The sequence below is a fragment of the Mus musculus genome, chromosome 18 (genome assembly GCF_000001635.26).
Source record: "Mus musculus strain C57BL/6J chromosome 18, GRCm38.p6 C57BL/6J".
Classification (NCBI taxonomy): Eukaryota; Metazoa; Chordata; class Mammalia; order Rodentia; family Muridae; genus Mus; species Mus musculus.
Window position 1 is genome coordinate 60,802,965 of NC_000084.6, and position 22,634 is coordinate 60,825,598.

The following is a 22,634-nucleotide window of genomic DNA, read 5'->3' on the forward strand; positions in this document are numbered from 1 at the left end:
TGATTCTTTTGTCAGAGACCAAGTGCAGAGACTGAAGATCTTTCTGGCTAGGTCCCAGTGTAGGCACAGATATGGATGATGAAATCTTGTCAACACAGTGAAATCTCTATGGCGCCCTTTTCCAGCCTCTATTTCCTCACTCCCTGTCATACTGACACTACACAGTCTGAGCCCTGGGAAGCAGAAGAGAATGGCTAAAAATCTGGGCTCCAACCATCTCTGCTTGCATGTATGAGCCTGGGCACACGCAGCCTCTCTCTCTACACCACAGTGTGAGCCTGGGCACACACAGCCTCTCTACACCAGTTTCCACTTGAAACACGGGAGAAGGCACACTCCTCTGAGACACTGTAAAGATCCTATAAAGCATGACCAGTTATGATTTGATCACAGTTAGTCTATGATGATAAGTGTCAGCACAAGGGCCTTCACACACGAACACTGTGTAGATAGGAGCATAGGGGACATCAGACCAGAGAGAGGGGGACTTGTCTAAGCCTCTTTCATCCTTCATTTATTCATAGATGAGGGGTAGTGGGGGTGGGGGTGGGTAGACAAAGGCACTTTCTGCTTCAAAAATAATTCCTTCCCTGGGGAAAGTGCCTGCTTCTAGAACCGTCCAAAGAGCCTGATGAATCCAGAAGTCTGCCTAGAAACAAGTGATGATAGCCCTGGCCAGCCAATGGGATCATGCAGGCCTTTCTACCTGTTTAGGGAACTCCCCCTTCATCCTGCCCAGGGAGGCAGCTTTGAGTGAGTGGGGAATTTCCAGATTTGTGGCTTTCAGTTCCACATCTACCATGTGGGCGGAGTGACCTGCTGTGGGCGAATCAGATTCCTTCCAGTATCAGCTTTAAGAGGTGATCTTGGGGCTCAAGGGTCCCAGACACACAGCAGCAGCAGCAGCAGCAGCAGCAGCAACAGCAGCAGCAGCAGCAGCGCCTGTGGGAAAAACTAGAGGCTAGAGCCATGGATGACCAACGCGACCTCATCTCTAACCATGAACAGTTGCCCATACTGGGCAACCGCCCTAGAGAGCCAGAAAGGTATGTGTGAATACCAGCAGAGAGCCCTTACCTCTGGAGGACACAGAATGCAGGCCTGGGGAGGGACACAGAGCTCTGTTGCAGGAAGGTTGCCTTGAGTGACCTTGAGCGCTGATTTTCTGAGTGAATTTTATTTATTTATTTATTTATTTATTTATTTATTTATTTATTTTGAGATAGGGTTTCTCTATATCAAAATATAGAGAATGCCGGGGATTCTACATAATGAAACATAATGAAACTCATTTTATAGACCAGGCTGGCCTTGAACTACCTGCCTCTTCCTCCCAAGAGCTGGGATCAGAGGCAAGTGTTACCACATTTGGCTCTGAGTAATCTTGCCCTCCTCCCCTCCAACCTGCCAAGGGTACTGACTTCCCCTCTGTAAACCAAGGGCCTCCTTTAGGACTTGTGTTAAGAGAGCCCTGGATTTGAGTTTCACCATACAAGTAAGGGCTTTCACAGATCCTCTGAAGCTGGGCCATAACTCTAGGTCAGAAGACTTAAGACCATAGTGTTCCCCCTTGAATCTGTTCTCCCTTGTCTTCAGTAAGTCTGTTTGATTTCCTAGCCTCTAATCTGGAAAAGGGTTCCCATGCCAACAGCCTCAGAACCCATTTCTGAGGACAGTAGAAGTGACTCCTCATTGTCTTCCTTAACTGCTAGAAGACGTGTATGAGCCCAGGCAAGCAGGGCCTCACCAGACCGGAGTCCACACCTGACACGGGATGAGCCTTTCTGTATGTGTGTAGGGGAAGAGAGCTGCCTGCCATCCCAAAAGCTGCTCACAGAGATGGAGTTCCTGGTCCATGTGTTACATGGTTGCCACAGCCATCCAGATAGCCCTGGGCTCCTCTCCCGGTCCCTAAATGACCTCAGCCTTACACTCCCAACCCCCCCCCCCAAAAAAAAACCAAACAGGGTTAGAATTTGCTTGCCTTCTTGCCTTGTTCCCCCAACCCCCAAGCTGCCTATTTGCTTGCCTATGGGGAACTAAAACCAGATGTGACGTCAGCAGTCTCCAGGCAGAAAGAGGTTTTGAAAGAGACTCTGGGAGATTGACCACGAATGGCATTCTAGCAAGAAGGTAACCAGATATGGATTCTTAGAGCAATGGGGAATTCTGAAGTAACTTTTACTGCTGTCATGGGTGACCACAGAAAAACCACAGCCTCTTTTTTGGGTCCCACTGCTTAACAGCAATGGCTATAAGAACTGTTCATCTATTGGGTTCCTTCTACCGGTCCTCAGACGACATTGATCATCACGATAATGATAAACAAACTACAGATTCTATCTTAATTCCTACAGTTACTGTAGCTAGGAGTTGGGCATTTTTGTTATCTCCCTCTGCCTGTGCCTTTTTTTTTAAGGCTAGTTTTACTATGTAGTTGGGCTGGAATTCACGGAGTAGACCAAGCTACTTGGCCTTGAGCTAAGAGAAACTTAACTTCTCCTGAGTGTTGGGATTAAAAGTGTGTGCCACTATGGCTGGCATTATTATTACACAGAAGGAATTTGAGCTCATCTAGTAATTAACTTCCAGGTTATCTCAGCTGCTGAGTGTTGGGCATAGCATTTGAGTCAGGACCAGTCTGAGTCCTGTCTGGGTCCTGTAGAGGCCTCATTTGTGGAGCGAGGAGGTAGGAGCCCTCTGACCTCAGGCCTCTCATTGAGGGCTGTGTATTCAACAAATCCATGACAATCTTCACTTTACTTCAGTTACTGCTTCCAAGACTGACCAGGCCTTAAGGTCCAGGGCCATTCCCTACAGGTTTGATTTGGGGCATTTTTGTGAACACTTCTGCCTGGCAACATGTGCGTCATGATTCCTGACGGCTCTGGTTGGTTTCTGACTTAAGTCAATTTTTTTTTTTTTAAACACAAGGAGGAAGTACAAAGGAGGAAGTAAAACCAGGAGGTGGCAAGAGTTGGCACTCAATCAGAACCAAGACCCAGCCAACCTAGAGGCAGTAAGAGGCTGGGTGTGGTTGTGTATGCCTAGAATCCAGCATTTGGGAGGTGGAGGCAGGAGGATCAGGGGTTCAAGGCCAGACTCATCTACATGAGACCATCTCAGAAAAACAAAATAATATTAAATTGAATAAAAGTGGAAGGAGAGATGATGCTGGGCTTGACATCCAGCCTCCTGGAGGGCAGCATTGTTATGGATAGTGACCTTCCTGAGAGCAGTATTACTGGTAGAGGAAATGTGTGTCCGGTGTGGGGCCAAGTGTTTCATCTCTTCGTTATTTATGTTTCATCTCTTCGTTATTTAACAACCGCTCATTCCAAGCCCTAACCTGGTCCACACGCAGAAGTGTCTTGTTCCTGGCCCCAGAGTTAGGCAAGCCAGGATGCCAGTTATGGCTACTGTTCACATCTTCAATACAAACCTGTGTTCACTGGCCTTCTGAAAGGTTGAAGTTCGAAAGGAGAGGGACGTGGCTACCCCAAGCTCATGTGGTAGCAGGTAGAGCTGGGACTAGATCTGAATATGGGGTGGTAGAGGGGTTCGGGGGTTCCATGAGTCACCAAAGTAGATGAAGCAGAAGACCTTGAGCCCAGGTTCCATCTTCCTTCAGAAGGCCAAGAAATTTAAACCTATTCTCCCTCCTGTCTGATCTCCTTTCTCCAGCCCTTGGCTTAGGAAATACAGAGGGTTGGCAAGCCAATGAGAATTAGCTGTGTCTGTGATGTCATAAGTTACCAGGCAGACAGGTTTTCTGGAGTTTCCTAAATTACCCTTCCTGGTTGCTGGAGTAGGCAGGATGCAAACTTATCACGAGAATTTCCAATGTAGTTCGTCTTACTTAGTCTGAGTCTGCGTTACTATAATAGAAAGCCACAGACTGGGTCATTTATATAAATAATAATAAAATCTGGAGATTTAGCCGGACGTGGTGGCACACGCCTTTAATCCCAGCACTCGGGAGGCAGAGGCAGGCAGATTTCTGAGTTCGAGGCCAGCCTGGTCTACAAAGTGAGTTCCAGGACAGCCAGGGATATACCCCCTACATACACACCACACACCACTCATGCACACACCACACCACACCACACCACACCACACCATACACAAACACCACACACACCACATATACACATACACATGCACAGCACACATGAGTATACACGCACACACACACTTGTTGGAGGACAGCCAAATTTTAACACTGTGGGTTTGAGGGTTGCTCACATGACATATGAGAGAGCTGGGAGACTGGGGAAGAAGATCTATTCAGATTTCCAGGGACTCTGGGACAGATGGACTCTGGAGCAGGGGTGGGGGTGAGGGGGTTGTCTTGGAGATGTGTGTGTGTGTGTGTGTGTGTGTGTGTGTGTGCACGCACACGTGCCTGGCACTGCTTCAGCCTGACAATGTTCCTCCCGCTCCACATGTAAAAACTCTAGGCCCCACTTCTCCTTTTCAGGTATAAATCCGGCTTTTGCTGTCCCCTACCGCACTTCCTTCCCTTTTCTCTTTAAACCTGACGTCACCGTGGGGATTGGGGACGGCACAGTGGATGAAAACCCTTCTTCCTCTTACATAGTAAACTCACCTATCTTTTTCTGCCAGCAAAAACAAGATCAAATCCCCCTCCCCACTTCCGAGGGGGGCTTAGCTCCTCAGATCTCCAGGGTAGAGGGGACTCGGGACTCGGGAGGACTTTACCCTGTCACTACACAGAGGAGACACCAAAGCCCAGAGGAGGCAAGGAACGTGGCTCATCCTTCCCATTGAGCTTGGGCCCCAGGTGGATCTTCCTGGGAAGGACACTTGGGGGCGGCAGGAGCAGATGTCCTCACTATTGGGAGGGTTTGAGTCTGAGAGGGCGTGGGTCCACTTCCAATCAGCGTCCAGCTCTGGATCATGCTCTTACTCCGTCCCAACAGGTGCAGCCGTGGAGCTCTGTACACCGGTGTCTCTGTCCTGGTGGCTCTGCTCTTGGCTGGGCAGGCCACCACTGCTTACTTCCTGTACCAGCAACAGGGCCGCCTAGACAAGCTGACCATCACCTCCCAGAACCTGCAACTGGAGAGCCTTCGCATGAAGCTTCCGAAATGTGCGTGCTCCACCTGTCCCTCACCTCACAGACATCATTTCTCCATTTAGCCCCTCCCGATCTCCCTTCCTCCCCCGCACCGGGTTTCAAATCTTAACCCCTGGGTTCCTTACTCCCTTGGACCTGGACTCATACTGTCCTCCCTGCCCCACAGCTGCCAAACCTGTGAGCCAGATGCGGATGGCTACTCCCTTGCTGATGCGTCCAATGTCCATGGATAACATGCTCCTTGGGGTAAGGAAGGCGGCAGGAAGGAAATGGTAGCTGGTGTTTGCCAAGGGGGGGGGGGCTGAAGGATAACAGTTGTCAAGGAATCTGGGCACTAACTACTGGCGAGGAGCAGGGCACACCTCAGAGAGGCTTGCCCAAGGTGACTGAGGAGGCCAGAACTCTTAGGGCTCCCCTGGTGGGGAAAGGGCAAGTCCCACAATTTGCAAAGTGCTTCTTCACCTTAGCATCCTATAGTCCCCCACTTCCTCCAAGTCTTTGGCTGCAAAAATGCTGTTACTCATAAGATTACTATTGGTACCTTATCCAGGGCAGAGCACATCAATCGAACGGTGCCAAATGGTCAGTCCTGAAAACATACATAAGTTAGCATGATACAGACGGGGCAGGTTTAATTAGGACTAGTGGTGTATATATATATAGACATATAATATATGCAAGCAATGACAATGAATGAAAAAAGAGGCCATGAATTTGAAGTGAAGCAGGAAGGAACATATGGGAGGGCTTGGGAGGAGGAAGCAAACTCTGCTATTGGGAAGGCTCTGACAAGCTTCTGCCCGCCTGACCAGAGAGGGCATAGAGGCAGGAAGGGCGTGAGGGGCTGGCACTTCCATGTTAGGAGGTGGCAGATTTGAGCTGTTGAGTGCAAGCACCTGACTCGTACTAGACTATAGCTGCTGATCCCTGCAATGCTGGTAACCCTGTTCCCTTCCCCACAGCCTGTGAAGAACGTTACCAAGTACGGCAACATGACCCAGGACCATGTGATGCATCTGCTCACGGTGAGTATCAGAGCCAGCGGGTAGTCTCCTGGGTCACGTGGGACCCCGGCCCTCACTCATGGGTTAGGCTCACTATAAACTCAACACATGCTTAGTCCAAGGAATACAAGGTGGTCCTTAACTGTTGCGTACAGTCCATCCCCTACCCACCTTGAGATAAGAGTCTATGTAGTCCTGGAACCGACTATGTAGAACAGGTTGGCTTTGAACTCACAATTTGCCTGCCTCTGGCTCCCAGTGCTAGGATTAAAGGCGTGCATCACTAGGCCAGGTTCCAGCCACCTCACTTTTGAGGAGTTAAAAATTATGGTCCATTGAGACTGGAGAGATGGCTCAGAGGTTAAGAGCACCACCTACTCTTCCAGAGGTCCTGAGTTCAATTCCCAACCACCTCATGGTGGCTCGCAACCATCTGTAATGGGGATCCGATGTCCTCTTCTGGTGTGTCTGAAGACAGAGACAGTGTGCTCGCATACATGAAATAAATAAATAAATCTTTTAAAAAAATCAAATTAAGGTCCAATGGATTGACTTGGCCACAATACCATGTTCTCCTTCCCAAATTAATATTGCACATGCTTGCTTCGTGTCAGGCACAGTGCATGGCACATGGCTCTTGGCCTACAGCAGGGAACACTGGTTGTGTGAGGACAGGCAGAGGACCCAGACAGAGGGAAAAAACTGGAGGTGCTGGTTCAGCTCCTGACCCTGACTGGAGTTCCATAGCTGGGTGCCCCTCACCGCTGCTCTCCAACATGGGGACCAGGGGCCAGGCTTGGTGTGGCTAATGTCCATTCCTCAGAACGAAGGCCTGGGAACATGGGGTGCACATCTCCCCTTATTTATTCCGGGGGTTCTCTATAACTTCCCCCTTGCCCTGCCGCTCTGCAGAGGTCTGGACCCCTGGAGTACCCGCAGCTGAAGGGGACCTTCCCAGAGAATCTGAAGCATCTTAAGAACTCCATGGATGGCGTGAACTGGAAGGTAAACAGCCCCTGTTGGAATCTCTTCTTCTTCCCACAGTAGCTTCAGGACTAGAAAGAGGCAAAGGGAGGACTAGGGCTGCTGTTCTCTTGAAGCTACTGAGGGCCTTCTAACATTCACGACACCCCTGTGGGTCTTTAAGAGGCACTGAGGCTGAAGCTGGACCCCTCCAAGTTTGTAGTCAAGGCAGAGTCCAGAAGGGTAGGCGGTTGACTCCTGACCCTGACCATCCATCCACCTCTGATCTCGTTAGATCTTCGAGAGCTGGATGAAGCAGTGGCTCTTGTTTGAGATGAGCAAGAACTCCCTGGAGGAGAAGAAGCCCACCGAGGCTCCACCTAAAGGTACCAGGACGGGAGCTTCGGCCTGCCTGTCACAGTGACCTACTCTCTCAGCTCAGTCTTTTCTCGCCTGTTCCTTCAGGGTTCGGAAACCCTTATATCCTATCCGTGGGTCTGTTCTTTCACACACATGTCCAGAGTACAGAGGCCTCTAGGCTCTCTGTCTTGGAGCAAAACCAACTCAAAACGTACCCGGCAGGAGTCCCCCCAGCAGTACATAAACATACAAGGAGGAGACGGAATCAGCACTTGTCCAGATAGAGCCCTGGGCACCTCTCACTTCACGGCAGTGCCAGCATACAGGAGGCTGAGGCATAAAGCATTGGGGAACGCCTCTGCTTTACCTTGGTGCTGCCTCTAACTTGCTGTGCAGTGCTGGACGAGCCCATCCCACTGGGCTTCTGTGTCCCACAAGTGGAAGGCTAGAGGCCCATACTGCTCTGGACCTCAGTTTCTCTGATATATAAATCCCTTACATGCTATCTCAACCAGCTTCTAGCTAATGTTTGAATCCCCTCTCCAGCGTCCCCAACAAGTGGCAGCCCCCATTTCTACTTTATCCCAGTAAAGGAAGGTCAGATTCCCAGAGGTGTCCCCATTACTGTCCCCCTGAAACCAGAATCAAACTGTAACAAAATCCAGAATAATTATTCACTGGGGCAAATGACACCTATAAGTCATGCTTTCTCTTTTTGGATCTTACTGGTTTCAGACTCAGGCCTCAGTTTTCTCATCTAGGCTATGGGTCTACCCCATAAGGAAAGCAATTTGGATAGGCATTAAGCCCATGGCAGTGGTGTGTGTGTGTGTGTGGGTCTCTGCTCTGCTGAGATCCTGGCCCAGAGTCCACCCACTCACTGTCTTCATCATGCCTTCAGTACTGACCAAGTGCCAGGAAGAAGTCAGCCACATCCCTGCCGTCTACCCGGGTGCGTTCCGTCCCAAGTGCGACGAGAACGGTAACTATTTGCCACTCCAGTGCCACGGGAGCACTGGCTACTGCTGGTGTGTGTTCCCCAACGGCACTGAGGTTCCTCACACCAAGAGCCGCGGGCGCCATAACTGCAGTGGTAAGCAGGGGACACCGTGTCACATAATCTAAAGGACTAGGAAGCTCTAGGAAGGCCAAGGGTCCAAAGGTCCCTCCCAGTATACATGGGGTCAGGACATGGGTTGGCTGTGCCCTGGGAGCATCCACCATCAGTCACACACACACCAGCCCCTTTCTCCACACAGGAACTCCTTGTGTCCTTCTAATCTTTGTCTCTTCTTCTCCGCACGCTGTCCTGCACTGGAGTCCCACAGACCCACCAGTCTCACTGTATCCCCAACCACACTGTATGCTCTGGTGCCTCCTTTGCCAAGTTCAAGGCACAGTGGCAACAGTGTGTGTGTGTGTGTGTTGGGGTAAGAATAACAGTGAGCCTGATGCTTCCCTTGCAGAGCCACTGGACATGGAAGACCTATCTTCTGGCCTGGGAGTGACCAGGCAGGAACTGGGTCAAGGTAAGGGGGGGATCACAGAGGGGGCCACCCACATGCAGACTCTGGTGACACTGGGACATTCATCACTATCACTGGGATGGTTTTTCTAGAATGGGATGGTGGCTGGGAGCACAGTACTACCTGAGCTTAGCAGGGGGACAGACTGATCTGCAGTTCCAAGATGTTGGGCAGAGGAGGCAGGGACAACAAACTGGTGGCCCAGCTGTATCAACCTGTGCTTCTCTTCCCAGTCACCCTGTGAAGACAGAGGCCAGCTCTGCACAGCAGCAGCGCCCCCTGCTCTCCTGTGCCTCAGCCCTTCTTATGTTCCCTGATGTCACACCCCACTTCCCGTCTCCCTGCACCCTGGGGCTTGAGACTGGTGTCTGTTTCATCGTCCCAGGACACGGCAAATGAAGTCAGAACAGAAGGAGGACGCTGGAGGGCCTTGCTGGCTACCGCTATCTAAAGGGAACCCCCATTTCTGACCCATTAGTAGTCTTGAATGTGGGGCTCTGAGATAAAGGCCCGCAGACAGGGACAAGGGATGCCCTACCCTTAACCTAGGCTGGACACATTTGCTGCCTTCTCCTCAAGGAAGAAGAACCCAAGCCCCTCCTCCCAGTAACCCCTCCTCACATCCTGCCACCCCCCCTCAAGCCCCACCCCCTTTCAGGTTCCTTGCTCAGCCAAGCTTGTCAGCAGCCTGTAGGATCATGGTTCAAGTGACAATAAAGGAAGAAAGTAGAACACTCTTGCTTCTGCCTCTTCAGTTGGGATCCAGTTAGTTTACCCCAAGGCCGAGGACAACCTTAAATCTAATCCTCTACGTACATGGACTGGGGAGATGGGTCCCAGACACACGTGGTGTCTACTTAACAGTCAGAAAGAAACAGACTCCTGCTCGGTTTTAAAATCACATCTCATCACGTCCTAGCTTCCATTCCTCCCGTCCCCAATTCCATTTCTGGACTAAGGACAGCGTAAGTGTGATGACAGATGGCAGTGGACACAGGGACCTAGTGTCAGGAATGGATGCAGGTGGGGGCTGCCAGTGGCTGTCTGTCTGGGCAGGACCTGTGTCTTGTCAGCTTTAGCCCACTGTCACAGGAAAAGGGAGCGGATCCCTCACCACCAGGGACTCCGAGATGAACGTTTAGGACGCTGTTCCATTTTGTAGGTTTAAATACTTCTGCGAGTCAGCCGAGCCAAGGAGAGGCTCTCTGTATTCTGATCTAGACCTACATCCCACACTCTGATCCACACTTGAGAATGGATGGAATGGCTGACTGTTGGGTATGGCGTGCCCGTCCCAAGGCTCTGAGCACAGGGTCCCCGAGACTTGCACCTGCTCCTTCTCTGTACTGGTTTTTTGTTTTGTTGAGGTGAATGTTCAGTGATTATTCCAACATACTTCAGCTCTGCCCACTTCTTACTGTCACCAGCACAGAACTGTTCCCCAGACAGAGGGTGACTCAAGGCCTAGCTCACTGGGTCTTCCCCGCTTCTCATGCCAGCCACCACTGTTCGCCACTGCCTCCCTCCACATCGTAACTTGTTTCCAAAGGCCCCCTGGTCACTTGAGCCATCTACCTGGCGTCTGACCCACCTTCAGCTCCTTTTAAGCTTATAGGCCACTTCCTACGGGGAGCCGTCCCTGCATCAACTCCCTCCCTGGGGAGCTTCACTGAGCCTTCCTCTTTAGCAAACTGTCCTACTCACAGTACCTAGGGCCTTGGCTTGAAGTCAGGAAGGAGCCCTGAGTACTGACCTGTGCATGTCCAGGGTCACTACACTGTCTGTCCTAAGTAGCCAGTAACAGTCCGAGTCCCAGATGCATGGGGAAGGCAAACCTTTATATTTAAAGTCTTTTATTCTGAGTTCTTTAAAAAACAAAACCAAAATAGCTGGAAAAATTGATGGGGCAAGGCTTCAGGCTGCGCCAGGGGTCCAGGGTGTGGGATGAACCACACGCGGGACCTTGCTGGCTCTGCAGATAACATGGAGGGAGGTCCGGAGGCCTCTGGGCACGGTGGATTTGAAGGGAGAGAGGCAAGTCGCTTAAAAAAATAGATATACTATACACATGTCACGTAGCACTCAGAGGGGGTGTGTGTCCCACCTCGCTTCCTCCTGGTACTGCAGCTTCCCTGCGGGTTCACTGGTTTGGCCAGCACGCGCCAGCCATCATCTTCTGCTGAGGGAGGGAAAGTTAAAAAGTCCAGGCCCAATTCACGCTGGCCAGAGGTCAGAGGCCTGGGGATGGATGGTCACACTCTGCCAAGATTCTAGGAGAAGAAAACAAACCAGGCTTTGGTCAGCTTTGCCGACCTTTATCTCCACAAAAGGGAACAAAACCAAGGGAGGGATGGGCGGCAGCTAGCTTAGGCACCAGACTCCCTCAGGGTGGACCCTCTGCATGCTGCAGCAGCAGCTGCTGTCCAACCAACCTGAGGAAAGAAGTCTCTCTCTCTCTCTCTCTCTCTCTCTCTCTCTCTCTCTCTCCCTCTCTCCCCCTCTCTCCCCCTCTCTCCCTCTCTCTCTCCCTCTCCCTCTCTCTCTCCAACTCCCTCCCACTGGGCCTACCCAAGCTGCCCAGAAAGGCTGGACGCAGTCAGGTACCTGCTCTATGCGTTGGGCCTCACACGGCAGGCTCGGCTGACTTCTTCTGTGGGGAGAGAAGGAAGCAAGCTATCAGTTCTGTGGCTTCTCCTCACCACCGCTGTCCCACAGGTCCAGGACAGAACTCCCTCGAAGGATCCACGCCCCCATAGGTGTAAGGATCGAGACCCACTGATACCAGCCCTGGGCAGAACTGCCTCTGATCCCAGGAAGCGGCTGGCTGGCTGTTTCTTCAGTGGGCTCCCCGCTGGCCAGCCAACCTGAAAGCTGACCATTGTCCCGCCTGTGGAGGTCTCTCCCATCACCCCTCCCCTGCTCCTCCTCACAAGGTCCATTAGATTAAGGGACTGGAAAGGTGGCATGGGCCTGGTCTAGGTGTTAGAAGGGGAAGGGTTTGAATTCCTAGCCCTGAGACCCCTCAGGAACTCAATCTACCTTCTTCTTTTTCTTCTTCTGGATCGGCGAGGCAGAGTCTTTGGCCAGGGACTTTTTTCCTTTCTTCTTTTCCTTTTTCTCCTTGTCTTTTTTTTCTGTGGGAAGAAAGCGAGCTTCCTGAGCAATAGATTTTGACACTGATGGGTCAGCGTCAGGAGGCCCACGGCAGCTCGCGGCTCTTAACATCAGGCCCTGATAGGGCCAGGATACCATCCATGTGCCAGGCTCCACTCTTACTGACTGTGGACTACACAATCTGGCCTCAGAACTATGCAAGTCTATCTATCTAATCTTGAGTGTGAGGGAAGGGACAAGAACCTGGGAGAGATCAGGTGACACATCTCCTGCCACAGAATGGCAGTGCTCAGGACTTCCATGCTGGGCGTGGTAGAGTACCCTTTTAATCCCAGCACCCAGGAGGCAGAGGCAGGTGGATTGCTGTAAGTTTGAGAACAGCCTGTTCTACACAGAAAGTTCCAGGCCGGTCAAGGCTACATTGTGAGGCCCTGTCTTAAGACAAAACTAAAGCAGGGACTGCCTAGCGCCAGTGGTCTTTCCTTCTCAGAGCCTGCTTTCCCCTTAGAAAAGGAAAACAACACTGCCCGAGGCCCAGGGCTGGTGAGTGACTCAGAAGTCCTGCTGGGTGCAGGTTCCCGCATGGAGGGCAACGAATGGCTGTTTTCACCAAAGAACTGAATTCTAGAGTAAAGATGGGCTCTGGATGAGAACCCAGGGGACAGTCCACACCCCAGGGACTGGCCGTGGACTCTGCTGGAGCAGAGAGCTCCCTGTTGTGAAGCCGGGGTTGAGTTTGTTTTCCAAACCCTGAGGCTAAATACTGGGCATTGTAAGGGGCCGTGGGGGCAGGGGACGCAGGCCAGCTCTACAGTCTCCTTTTGCCTTTGCCACCAGACACTTGTTAAACTCTGGACAAACCACTTCCCAGGCTCTTGTTCTCTGTGGAAAGAATGAGATAAAGAGCCGGGGCAGGGCCCTGCCACCCAGGTTGCACCGGCAGCGCGTACTGGAAAGCAGTCACTTACTCTTGAGGGATTTCTTCTTTTTCGACTTGCTCTTCGGGTCGCTCTGCTCGCCACTCTCAAGCTTTATCCCCAGCAACTCGCCGTCGGGCTTCTCCTTGGCTCCTTGGGGGCCAGGAGACCCCTTCCCCTTGCCACCAGCACTCCCTTTGTCAAGCTTTGATTTTGCCTTGGAAGTCATGGGAGCCTTTTCTGGGGAAACAGCGCTTGCCCTGGGCACTGGCTGCTCCTTCTTCTTCTTGTTCTTTGGGGCCCCAGCTTCTAGGTCCCCTGATAACTTCCGCTTCTGGCTCTTCTTCCCACTCTCCTTGATGGCCTCTGTGGCCTTCAGCCGTTCCTGCTCCAGAAGCTCTGTCAGGACCTTCACCACAGAGGCCTGCACCTGCGCCTCGCTCAGGGGCCAGGCCTGCTCCAGGAGGCGCTGGGTGATGCTGTTCGGCAGTGTCTGTGTGGGGGCCGGCGAGCTTGAGGTGCTCTTCTTGAGCTTCTTGGGCTTCTGAGGCGTGGAGCCCGAGGAGGCCTCTTTCCTACCTGTAGATCACAGGTCTTGGAGGTCACAAGTCTGGAAAGCTGAGGGTGAGATCTTGCACAATGCATGACAACTGAGGGGGTGTACTTTACAACTGCATAAATGGGAAACTGAGATCCAGGGGTCACTCTGCTCTATCTGTCTCCTATGCTTAGCTATGTTTGTGGATCGACAGAGATCCCAGAATGCTAAGGAGAGGACCTGAAGTCTGCTAATGAGACGGAGGGCACAGTAGGTGGGACATGGGTGACACTGGTTCTAGGACTGCCTTTATCAACTTAGTGTAGGGCTTTGGCCAGGTCACAGTCCCTCAAGGCGTCACAGTCCCTCAAGGCTGTTTCCCACCTTAGAGGAAGAAGCTAGACATACAATGATGTCTTCTGCCATGAACTGTGGGTTATAACACACGAGGGGGTCCTACAGACCAATGCTCAGCTCCCGTCTGTAGACACACCATGGGTCCTTAGCCCATCAAGGCTGGGGCGACAGGCAGATTGGGGGGCACTCCTGAGTATGCTGTGTATGCATGCAGTGGCTGACTAAGCAGGTTTACTGCCTGCCAGAGTGGCTTCTGGTGCAGCCTTTGTTTAGAATTTTCTACGCCTCTGCTTGCCTTTGATAATTGTGTGCTGACTACACGTGTAAAAAAAAAAAAAAAAACCTTCCACAGCCCCCTCGAAAATGTCTCCTTGTCGCTCGCACCCGCCTCTCACATAGACAAGAACACTGGCGAAGAAAGTGAGCAACAGCTCCGCCTCTGACCCAGCGCTGGGAAGCTGAAGTTACCAGCCCCCAGAGCCTGGGCCCAGAACCCCCGCTGGCCTCCCAGGTCACCTGTGCAGCAAGGAATGCCTACATGCTGGGCACAGGGGCTGAACCCTAGCAGTGAGTGCGGTTAAGGAGAAGCGGACAGGAGTGGGACGGGATGCTTCATGTTATATAAGTCAGGGATGTGGGCACTCCCAACAGTCCCTTCCCCTGGGTCCCTCCAAATGTCATGTGACAGTTTTCTTTATGCTCTGCTTTTGACCCTGCACGATGGCATTGCTCTTACCTTGTGTGATTAAGACACAGGGTCAGGAGCTTGTCAAGGCTACAGCAGTGTGAGCCAGAGCAGCCCCCGGAGGCCTGTCCCTTATCCAGGGTCTCCTCTAGGTATTGAATTCTCTAAACAAGGCTGCTGGCCTAGTCTGAGTCATTCTGGGTCCCTATACCCAGGACCCTTGTCCACTGACTGAGAAGTCAGTAGGGACGGACGGAGAGCCAAGGCCTCCTCCACAAGCTTTAAAGAAATAGCTTCAAATGGCTGGCTATATCTGTTCCCAGACTGCCCAGAGCTGGCAACCTGGTCCTGGGCGCCAGCTGCATTTAAGGGTACCTCTAGTTCCCAGAGGACCCCACAGGCTCGAATATGAGACTCTTGGAAGGGACACAGACAAATGCTGCCCATAACAAGCAGGGACCAGCAGCCCTGCTTCTCCATGTCTTGCTGTCCCCACTCACCGGTTTTAGGGAGTGCGGTGTCTGCTGCGTGTTGGGATTTTGACTTCTGCTTGCCATCCGGGTTGTCTTTGGTGGCCGGGGCAGAAGAAGCTAAGGAGTTGGAGTCTGGCCTAGGAGTAGCTTTTGAAGCCTGGGAATTAGCCACAGTCAAGCCGGGAGTCATGTAACCTGAGAGGAGAGACTGAAGAAGTCCAGTGTGAAAGACGCATCGAGCCCCTAGCCGTATCCCAGAGGCAAGGCTCAAGGGAATCAGTCGGTGACCCCGGATCAGGCCAACCCAGCCAAGCATGAGCGGGCGGCACTGAGCCCACGGGGGACATAGGCCTTCAGCTTGTGCCTTCTAAGCTATGTGAATTAACGCATATGTAAGGCACATTAAAAGGGGACTTTCTTATTGCCAATGGACTAGTACCATCACAGAAGATGGTTAACGTTTTTTGGGCTGGCAAGATGGCTCAGAGGGTAGAGGCACTGACACGAGTCGAGCCTGACAGCTTGAGTACAATCCAGTAACCTTCGTGAAAGTGGAAGGAGAGGACTGACCCCAACACGCACCCACTCCCCACACGTGAGAAAGTCACTGGAGTCTGTCCTGTATAGGAAGAGCCTTAAGAGAGACCTAAGAAGTCGTCTTCTCTGGTCATGTCTCAGAATCCATCTGAATCTCTTCCCTGGGCCCCAGAGCATGAGGTGAGGTTCTATCCGATTGATTAGAGGCACCCCACTGACAGGACCTTACCCAGGGCCCTGGGAATGGGGATCTAGACACTCATCCAGGGGGTGGCTGAAGTCTAAAGGCAGCTTCCAAGTTCCAGCCCTGCCTGGCAGTTACCTGTGAGGGGGCCACCATCTCATCTTCGCTGGATTCTGTAGGGGTCTCCTCTACCACAGTTTCCTTCTGGGAAGGGTCTGGATCTAGTGTGGAAGCAGAGGTTTCCCGTTGAGTGTGAGTCCCTGGCGGCCCTGTTATTCAGGCCAGGCAGAGCTCCCCAGGAGGCCTCCGAGGCCTGGGTCTTTCTCTGTTCCTCATCCTCCTGCACGAAGCCTCCTGCTGTCCACCCATGCTAGTCTGGAGCACCTGGCCCGACACACGAATGGCATCATTTCCCCTCTGGTTCCTGAGGCTCCCACTTTTCTGCCCCCGCCCCCCTAAGGGAAGCAGAGTCCTGGGACTCGGGGCCTTCAATAATCGGAGCTTAACACCAAGAAGCTGCCAGCTGTCGAACAGCAGTTGGGTCTTTGAAGTTGTAAAGGTATTATCAGGGGATGAGACAAGGCCAGGGTGGGCTGAGAAGGCCAGAGCCTACAGTTCTACCAGGCTGTGCCTCATCTCCCACCCTCCCTCTGGGAATCCTCACCCAGCCTGTGGGCCGACTTGGGCATCTGGGGTCTCTTGGCATCCTCCTCGTCCTCGGAAGAAGTGTCACTGCTGTCCTCCGAGCTCCTGGGGGCCTTGGGGTAGCCTGGGGCAAGCTGCTGCTTCTCAGGGAGCTTGGATTTCCCGAGCTTGTTGGTGGCTTTGGGCTGGATGGGTGCGCTCTGGGGAGGCATCATGGGGAGTGTTTCCACGGCACTGCTGGTCTAGTTTGGTAAAGTAGGAACACAAGGTTAAGTTACAGTGAGAAGGACACGGCAGGCCAGGCTCCACGTGGGAAGCACTACGCATGGCTTTCTATGACTTTCCCACAGCCCTCTGGTGGGCACTGTGGCTCCTTACCTGGCACTAGCACACTGAGGCCCAGGGAGGTGAAAGAGGGGCTGCTGACTACACACACAACCATGCTGGCCTTTCACTGAGGTGGAGCAGAAGAGAACCCAGTCATATGAAGCCTTCTGTCTTTTAATGTGACTTGGGGCTCACCAATTAGGCTAGGCTGGCTGGTTAACGTGCCCCAGTATTGGGATTACAAACGCCCACTACCATGCCTGGCTTTCCCCTGTGGGTACAGGAGAATGAGCTCAGGGCCTCATGCTTGCACAGTAAGTGAGCTGTGCCCCTGCCCCATGCTTACTGGCTTAAAAAAAAAAGATTTATTTATTATATATAAGTACACCGTAGCTATCTTCAGACACACTGGAAGAGGGTATCATATCTCATTTCAGAAGGTTGTGGGCCACCATGTATTTGCTGGGATTTGAATTCATTACCTCTGGAAGAGCAGGCGGTGCTCTTAACCACTGAGCCATCTCTCCAGCCCCCTGCTTACTGGCTTTTTAAGAATGAGCTTTCAACACCAGTGGGAGAGACCCAGGGTCCCTCTGTTATCCACTGATGGTACGAGGAGGCCCTGAGACCCATAGATTCTCAGAACAGCATCTGTGCTACCCTGAGCCAGAAATGACTGGCATGGGTAAAGAGGCAGGGATGTTCAAGCAAGAAAAGCCCTGAGGCCAAGGTGGAGAATAGAGGAGCCATCGCAGCTGGAAAGATGGGTACCAGGTGGTGAGCTATGGCTTTGCTCTCTAATCTGGGCCCAGGGGAGGACAGCGCAGCCCCAACTCCAGTGGCCATCACCTGTGTCTCCTCTGGGATGTGTCCCTGGCTAGGTGGTCCCTCAGGGCACCCCTGCTTCCCATCCTGCTAGAAGTCAGGAAGAGCACACAGACAATAGATGAGCCTTTGCTAAGCCTCCTGGAGCTGCAGACACAAAGCAGTCCAGGTATGGCCTGACCCCCTTGCTACTTTATCTTACCCGCCCTATGTCAATCACCTAGGGCTCTAGTACCTCTGGGTTCCCTTCCTGCAGGGCAGGCTCTGCTCATGTTCCCAGAGAAGCCTTCCCTGCCCGCCTTTTCTAAAGCAGGTCACCCATTATTCTCTGTTCTGTGCTGTTCCCTTTGCAACACCTAGCAGTTGGTGACAACTAATTTATGCTGCTTTTTCTGTGTAATGGCTGTGTCTCTGCTGGCTTAGGACTCCGTGAAGGTCTCGTGCCTGCTGCAGCCTCGGTGCCCAGCAGGGCAGATGCTCAGGCCATCTCACTACCCACTGGATCACCCGGCCGCCAGAGGCTCTTTTTGGGCTAGTCTGTGATGCACCGGGTAACAGGGTGGCACAGTAGCTCCCCGAAGCTGGGAGGGGCTTCAGTACAGCCTTCTTCTCCTGCCCCTTAGGGTGTTGGGTGTCCGATAGACTCTTCCCTCACGTTAACAAACCCCATTAGGCCTCCAGAGCAAAGATCTTGGAGCTGGAGGACCCAGGTTCTGGCCTGGACCAACCCTGGTGGGATGAGCCCTGTTTTATTTAGACATTGTCCACTAATCTTGCCCTAGATATTAATAATGCACTGGACTGTGAAGGCTGGAGGAAACAGTAAGGCCACTTCCATTACGAATACTAAGAGAGGCAAGCAACTCAAGAGTCGGTTTCAGCGTCTCAAATCCAGAAAACGAATCCACACTCAGGCAAGCTGGGAGGACAGGGGCTTCCGCTTGCCTTCGGGCTCCCAGCCCGCTCTTCCGGACAACACCATGGGATTTGGGAGCTTGGCTCCTGGCCTGTATGACAGTGCCAGGGGGCTGGGAGCAAGCTAGTGACTGGCGTGTGGCCTGAGGACACATGGCAAGGCAGCAGAGAGTGACCCCACCACAGCCCTCTCTTACCCGACAGTACCTGAGCGGACGCCGCCGCCTTTGCTTTCTTGCCTTTTGGCATCCGGCTAGACTGCTCACTCTTGCTGGGTTGGGAAGCTGCTCGTGAGAGGGCTGCGGGCGTCGTCACACTGGTTCTGAGAGCTGAAACGGAGGAGAAGGGGGGGCACATCAGGATACAAAGCCGTAGGACTCCCCAGCAAGGCATTACCAGATCACTCTTCCCTCGGACCTATGCTGAGCTTAGGGATCATAAAGGGGACGCTGGCTTCCCAAGCCTTCCAGACAGCAGCTGTCACCATGTCATTTGAAAATGGCTGCTGTGGCGGTGACTCCAAGCCTTACCCTCATCTTTTTCTCTTGTGCAGGTCACAGTGAGCAACTGCTCAGTTAGGACCAGTGGGAGAGCTGCTGGGTGCTGAGATGTTTACCACAGCCTAATGTGAGCTCATGTCACCACTATGTACTCGCCAAATAAACAGCAGTATTTTGCTGACAGTAGGAATCTTGCTGTCCATACTTAACGACACAGTGTCCTTTTTTTTTTTTTTTTTTTTTTTTTTGGTTTTTCGAGACAGGGTTTCTCTGTATAGCCCTGGCTGTCCTGGAACTCTCTTTGTAGATCAGGCTGGCCTTAAACTCGGAAATCCGCCTGCCTCTGCCTCCCAGGTGCTGGGATTAAAGGCGTGCGCCACCACCGCCCGGCACGACACAGTGTCCTGATATATAACTGAAGATGATTGCGCTACCAGAGGGCCTCGCCACATACAAAGACACTCAGTCACCTTAGGTTCTGGGAAGAGAATAAGTATAAAATGTTACCTGTCTCCTTTTTCTATGCTAAGGGGATGGAAGCTCACTGCCAGGCTAATAGTGTACCCCACGGCCAGGTGGCTATAGCAGAGCTCTGGTTTAGACTAGCCTGGTTCCTGTAGCCACCAGAATGCTCCCTCTGGCTTTCAGGCTTGGAGCCAGCACACAGAAGCCTCGAATGTAATTCCTTCAAAATGAGGCAGACGAGCTTTCCTCATTAAGGGAACAATACAGTGCCTAAGGCTGAGTCCCCAGTCCTCGCCAATGCCTCTGCTAGGCCACCTGGTTAGTGCCTTCTGGCCTCAGTGGGGAGGGCATGCGTGGCTGGGGCCCGTCCTGGCCGAACAGCACCCACTGCAGCAGCGCTTACCATAGGTGGAGGGTTGTGTGGCAGGAATCAAGTCCTCGTCCCCGTCCTCACTCTCAGAGGAGGAGCTCTGGGCAGTGGTGCCTGAGGCCTTCTTTGTGGTGTTCACAGCCTGGACTCCTTCTGGGGTAGGAGCTGGGACAGCTGGACTACTGTTACGGTTGACAGAAACTGGAGGGGATTTAATCGCCTTGAAAACCAAAAACAGAAACATCCCGCCTCTGATTAAAGGCTTGGTCAGGGGAAGGGGAGAGGAAATGGGTGAGGGAGGGGCTTTGTAATGCAAACTTCAAGGAGTTGGGGTCTTCTAGGCCCACTCCCACCCCATAACAGCCAGACACCCAGCACAGCACAGCACTTCAGAGCTCTTAGAGCCCAGCTGACCTTCACAGTGACCCCAAGCTAAGCAGTATCCACCCACTCCACTGGCCTAACAGGAAAGCCTTAAGTCCAGAGGGGAGAAGAGGAGCGCCCAGGCCACACAGCCACATGGGAAGGAAGCAAGGCGAGAGCTGGAATGTCTAATTTAGCCTTTCTTCTAGTGACATCAGATGGCCACCTGCTGAGTGGGGAATTCTAAAAAGCATTTCCTGTAACAGTGTGACTGTATGATTTCCCTGGAGTCTCATTGTCCCTTCCCCCAGAGACCCTGACAGCATCCTCCCTGAGATGTGGCTCAGCATGCAGACCCCAGTTATACTGAACTAGTTTCTTTAGTACACAAACTGCCTGGAGTAACAGGGGGGGTGGGATGGGTAGGCCAGCCAACAGACTAGAGCGCTCAGGATATATGTGTATATGTGGCCCTTATTTGCTTTGAGACAGGTTTTGCTCTGTAGACCAGTCTATCCTTGGATGAAGAAATCTACCTGCCTCTGCCTCCACTGCTGGAATTAGAGGAACAGATCTCCACATACTAACCTTATTTATTAGACTCACTCTTAAACAGGACAAGCATGAAAAATGCCACTCATCAGACAGATACTTTGGAGAAACAGGCACAAGGCCTGCTTGCCGGTCAGCTTTCTAGCCGAGATACTGTCTTGTGGTTGTGTCTACAAGGACTAGGAAGACTCTTATCATTTTGAGTTGCATATTGAAATTCTGATGGATGACGTGACGGGCCTGAGACCAGCTTCAAAGTCAAGGACTCAAGTAGAATGTGCACAAAGCCAACCTGCTCAGGACCGGGACAGCTGCAGGTTGGGATAATGCGTAGGGTTCAGTTTTACTTTTTTAATCCTGAGACAGGGTCTCATTGTATAGCCTACCACATTGGCCTCTGATATTCCTACCTTGTCTCCTGGATGCTGGGATTACAGATATGTTCTAACATGCCCTGATGCACTTCACCTGTGGGTCTGCTCTGTATCTCACTGAGACGGCAGAGCAGCAGCAGATCCTAGTACTGGGAGGGTCAATTTGGCAGTGGACCAGATTCCCAAATATGTCACCAACATACCAGGGGACTCCAGATCTATTTCCTTTCAGAGTCCTAGCCGATGAAGGTACAGAGGCAGTAGTTAGGGAACTAGAATTCCACTTTCTACTCTCCAAACGCCAGTGCTGGCTGAAGGCTGTTGGTGCTCTGGCTAATGAGAGGGCTGCCTGAGGGGTAGCTGGGTCTCTATCCACGGACACCCTCCTGCCTGCAGTGCTTTACCAAGCTCCCACCGCCCCAGGGGCTGTGAGACACAGAGAAAGCAACAAACTTTAGCACTATGGTACCCACCAAGTGTGGCGGCGGCACCGCTGCGCTCAGGCCCTCCCTACCCTGCCAAACAGCCTCCCCCGCGGCTGCTCTGAGCTGCCACTTCCAGAGCCTTCCCTTCCCACGTGATGAGAAGGAGAAGGATGGAAAGTGGGAGAAGGCTTGCGGTGGAGGGAGGGGGATCTATATATATGTGAGAAGACAGAAGAACAGATTGTTGGGGACCAAGAGAGGCAGCAAACCCACTGAGGCAAACAATAGCGTCTTGGAATGTTAAAAGCAGCTCTGCAGCACAGCCTCCTCCAGCCCCACCTGCCCACACCACCCCATCTCGAGGCAGGGACGACAGGCGACGGGCAGGCGATAGAGGAGGCAGCGGCCTGGCTGATGAGGGTGGGCTGGGCACAGGGGCAGTGCTTAGGTCTGTAGCGCCTCTGCTCCTCATTCTGTGGTGGGTGCTGCGTGTGGTCACCTGGGGAAAGCACAAAGCCCAGCGGGTGTGGGCTGTGCTTTGATCAGAGAGGCAAAGCGGTGGAAGAGGACGCTACCGCCACAGCCACCTGAGCATCTCACCTCCACCCCCCTGGGGTGCTGAGAGCAGATTAGGGGGATACCCTACCTATTTGCAGGAATGATGCTTACAGAAGCAGATTTGGGGCCCTTTTGGGCGGTGCCCACTGCCCGCTGTCTTAGCTGGGCTTCTATCTACTTATTCCAGTTAGTCTGGGGCAGAGAGGGGAGGTGGAGCTCTGTCGAAGGGGACAGTCACCGAGAGCTTCCCTCAAAGCAGCTTTGTGGGGCTAGAGGTGCAGTGCAGTGGAGGGTGTGTCCTCAGCACTGGGACCCCCTGAGGACCCCTCCCCGCCCCCCCCAGAGAGGAGGAAGATGACTATTACCTGGGGGCTCATCCTTCCCCATGAGACTTAGAAACGACACTTTCTGGGGATGCAGCTAGGAGACCTGAGGTTTATAAACCCCAGTCTGACTCGGAGCTGAGGCTGAGGCTCTCAGAGTGGACAAGCACCTCGTCCAGGACGACCAGCAAACTGGTTTCAAGATACAGGACTGGAAGGAAGCGCTCTGGGAG

At 52.6% G+C, this 22,634-nt stretch overlaps 2 protein-coding genes and 1 non-coding gene across 10 annotated transcripts in view; 2 read left to right on the forward strand and 1 right to left on the reverse strand.

Annotated features, from left to right (window-relative positions):
• Positions 1-884: 884 nt before the first annotated feature.
• On the forward strand, positions 885-9,688 carry Cd74 (CD74 antigen (invariant polypeptide of major histocompatibility complex, class II antigen-associated)). 2 transcript variants are annotated; one of them, NM_001042605.1, is made up of 9 exons: positions 885-1,046; positions 4,944-5,113; positions 5,268-5,347; positions 6,064-6,126; positions 7,018-7,110; positions 7,364-7,454; positions 8,330-8,521; positions 8,895-8,957; positions 9,188-9,688. In NM_001042605.1, exons 1-9 carry the CDS (start codon positions 970-972, stop codon positions 9,196-9,198), a joined length of 840 nt encoding a protein of 279 aa, NP_001036070.1. In that variant the 5' UTR covers positions 885-969; the 3' UTR covers positions 9,199-9,688. The 2 variants fall into 2 exon arrangements, with proteins under 2 accessions (NP_001036070.1, NP_034675.1); NM_010545.3 differs by lacking the exon at positions 8,330-8,521.
• Mir5107 (microRNA 5107) lies at positions 9,112-9,199 on the forward strand. Its single transcript, NR_039567.1, has one exon. It is a non-coding gene; the product is annotated as a microRNA 5107 (primary transcript).
• A 1,085-nt stretch (positions 9,689-10,773) lies between the features above and the next one.
• Tcof1 (treacle ribosome biogenesis factor 1) overlaps positions 10,774-22,634 on the reverse strand; it is a 35,246-nt gene continuing 23,385 nt past the window's right edge. For 2 of the 7 annotated variants that reach the window (XM_011246875.2, XM_011246874.2), the window contains 9 exons: positions 19,840-20,026; positions 18,679-18,800; positions 16,424-16,646; positions 15,898-15,980; positions 15,066-15,246; positions 13,037-13,564; positions 11,994-12,088; positions 11,559-11,604; positions 10,774-11,224 (listed from right to left, as the gene is read on the reverse strand). In XM_011246875.2, the coding sequence (XP_011245177.1) occupies positions 11,578-11,604; positions 11,994-12,088; positions 13,037-13,564; positions 15,066-15,246; positions 15,898-15,980; positions 16,424-16,646; positions 18,679-18,800; positions 19,840-20,026 (1,446 nt within the window). In that variant the 3' untranslated portion in view covers positions 10,774-11,224; positions 11,559-11,577. Of the gene's footprint in view, positions 11,225-11,558; positions 11,605-11,993; positions 12,089-13,036; positions 13,565-15,065; positions 15,247-15,897; positions 15,981-16,423; positions 16,647-18,668; positions 18,801-19,839; positions 20,027-22,634 lie in introns of all 7 variants that reach the window. The other 5 variants (XR_001782353.2, XR_385982.4, NM_011552.3 and 2 more) reach the window with 3 other exon arrangements.